Consider the following 2,011-nt stretch of genomic DNA (forward strand, 5'->3'; position numbering starts at 1 on the left):
GAGGTTGCTGTGAGCTGTGATGCCATGGCCCTCTACGAAGGGTGACATAGTGAGACTCTGTCTCAAAATGTAATAATAATAAATGTATTTCTGAATTTTGTAACTATTTATATAAAAAGTTTTGCCTAAGTGACAATGAACATGAATTTGTTTTTTTTTTCTCAGTGATTGACATTTATTTTTACTTTCATCATTACAGATTAATATCAGCAAGGGATGTGGTTACCAGAACAGGATACTCATTGGCTTTGGGGTCCCTAAACAGGTATTTAGGAGGAATAAGTTCTTCTCAACACTTGAATTCTTGTATTGGAATCCTTTATGCTTTGTCTCAGGATAACACATCTCCTGATGTGCAGGTGAGTACCTCATGTGCTACTTTCTTTGAAATTCATGATTTATAGATTATAATATGATAGCTGGGACTATAGGCATGCACCAACACACCCAACTAACTTTTTTTTATTTTCCAGTTTTTTGCCGGGGGCTGGGTTTGAACCCACCACCTCCAGCATATGGGGCCCGTGCCCTACTCCTTTGAGCCACAGGCGCTGCCTCACACACCCAGCTAATTTTTAAAAAATTTTTTGTGGTGGATCACACCTGTAATCATAGCACTCTGGGTGTGTGCCTTTGGCTCAGTGGGTAGGGCACCAGCCCCATATACCGAGGGTGGTGGGTTCAAACCCGCCCCACCACACTGCAACAAAAAATAGCCAGGCATTGTGGTGGGCACCTGTGGTCCCAGCTATTTGGGAAGCTGAGGCAAGAGAATCTCCTAAGCCCAGGAGTTGGAGGTTGTTGTGAGCTGTGATGCCACAGCACTCTAATGAGGACGAAAAGTAGGACCCTGTCCCTAAAACAGACAAACAAACAAAAATTACTGAGAGGCCGAAGTGGGCAGATCGCTTGAGCAGAAGCGAGACCTCATCTCTACTAAAAATAGAAAAACTAAGGCAAGAAAATTGCTTGAGCCCAAGAGTTGGAGGTTGCTGTGAGCTGATGCCACAGCACTCTACCCAGGGCGACAGCTTGAGACTCTGTCACAAAAAAAAAATTTGTGCCCAGCTGATTGTTTCTTCTTTATTTATTTATTTAATGTATTTTTTTCTTTTCTTCTCTTTTTTCTTTCTTTTTTTTTTTCCTGAGGTAGAATCTTGCTCTGTCTCCCAGGCTAGCGTGGAGTGGCATCATCATAGCTCACTACACCCTTCCAATGTCATCAGTTCTGAGTTTTCTTGGTTGATGTCTTTCACCTAACAGATATGAGCTCATTTTTGTAGTATTTAAGATACTATAAGTTTCTTTTCTTTTTCTTTTTCTTTTTTTTTTTGTGATAGAGTCTCAAAAATCTCATCATCTTTTAGATGCCCTGGGTAGAATACCGTGGCATCATAGCTCACAGCATCCTCAGACTCTTGGGCTCAAGCAGTCGTCTTGCTTCAGCTTCCCAAGTAGCTGGGAATACAGGCGCCCACCACAACACCTATGTAGTTTTTTCTATTTTGGTAGAGACATTTTGGTCTTTTGGTCTTGCTCTTGCTCAGGTTGGTCTTGAACTCCTAAGCTCAAGCAATCCACCTGCCTTGGCCTCCCAGAGTGCTAGGATTAATAGGTGTGAGCCACTACACCCAGCCTGTAAGTTTTCTTATACATCCATTGATAAAAGGGATAAAATATTTTCAGTTCATTTCCTGATGGAAGAACTTCTTATTTACTTCCTGTTAGGGAACATTCAAACATTTACAAAAGTAGAATGTGTACTATTATGACCATATTGTACGTATCACCTACCTTTAGTTATTATCAGTATATGGCCAGGCTTGTTTCATTTTAACCAGAGTATATATATATATATATACAGCATAACCTCTGTAAATTGACCACCGAAGGGACTACAACAAACTGGTCAACAAACTGACCATTGAGAGGTGGTCAATATGAAAAACTAGATCTGCTGTACTGATACATACATGTGGTACATGTCCAGTTCATGAAAATTAGGTCAACT

At 40.7% G+C, this 2,011-nt stretch overlaps 1 protein-coding gene across 1 annotated transcript in view; it reads left to right on the forward strand.

Annotated features, from left to right (window-relative positions):
* Window positions 1–2,011, forward strand: part of HEATR5A (HEAT repeat containing 5A) — a 113,233-nt gene that overhangs the window by 52,389 nt on the left and 58,833 nt on the right. The window contains exon 18 of the mRNA XM_023514397.1: window positions 200–402. Coding sequence (XP_023370165.1) covers window positions 200–402 — 203 coding nt within the window. The remainder of the gene's footprint in view (window positions 1–199; window positions 403–2,011) is intronic.

This window comes from Otolemur garnettii, unplaced genomic scaffold (assembly GCF_000181295.1).
Source record: "Otolemur garnettii isolate 467f Iridium unplaced genomic scaffold, OtoGar3 scaffold00052, whole genome shotgun sequence".
NCBI classification, from domain to species: Eukaryota; Metazoa; Chordata; class Mammalia; order Primates; family Galagidae; genus Otolemur; species Otolemur garnettii.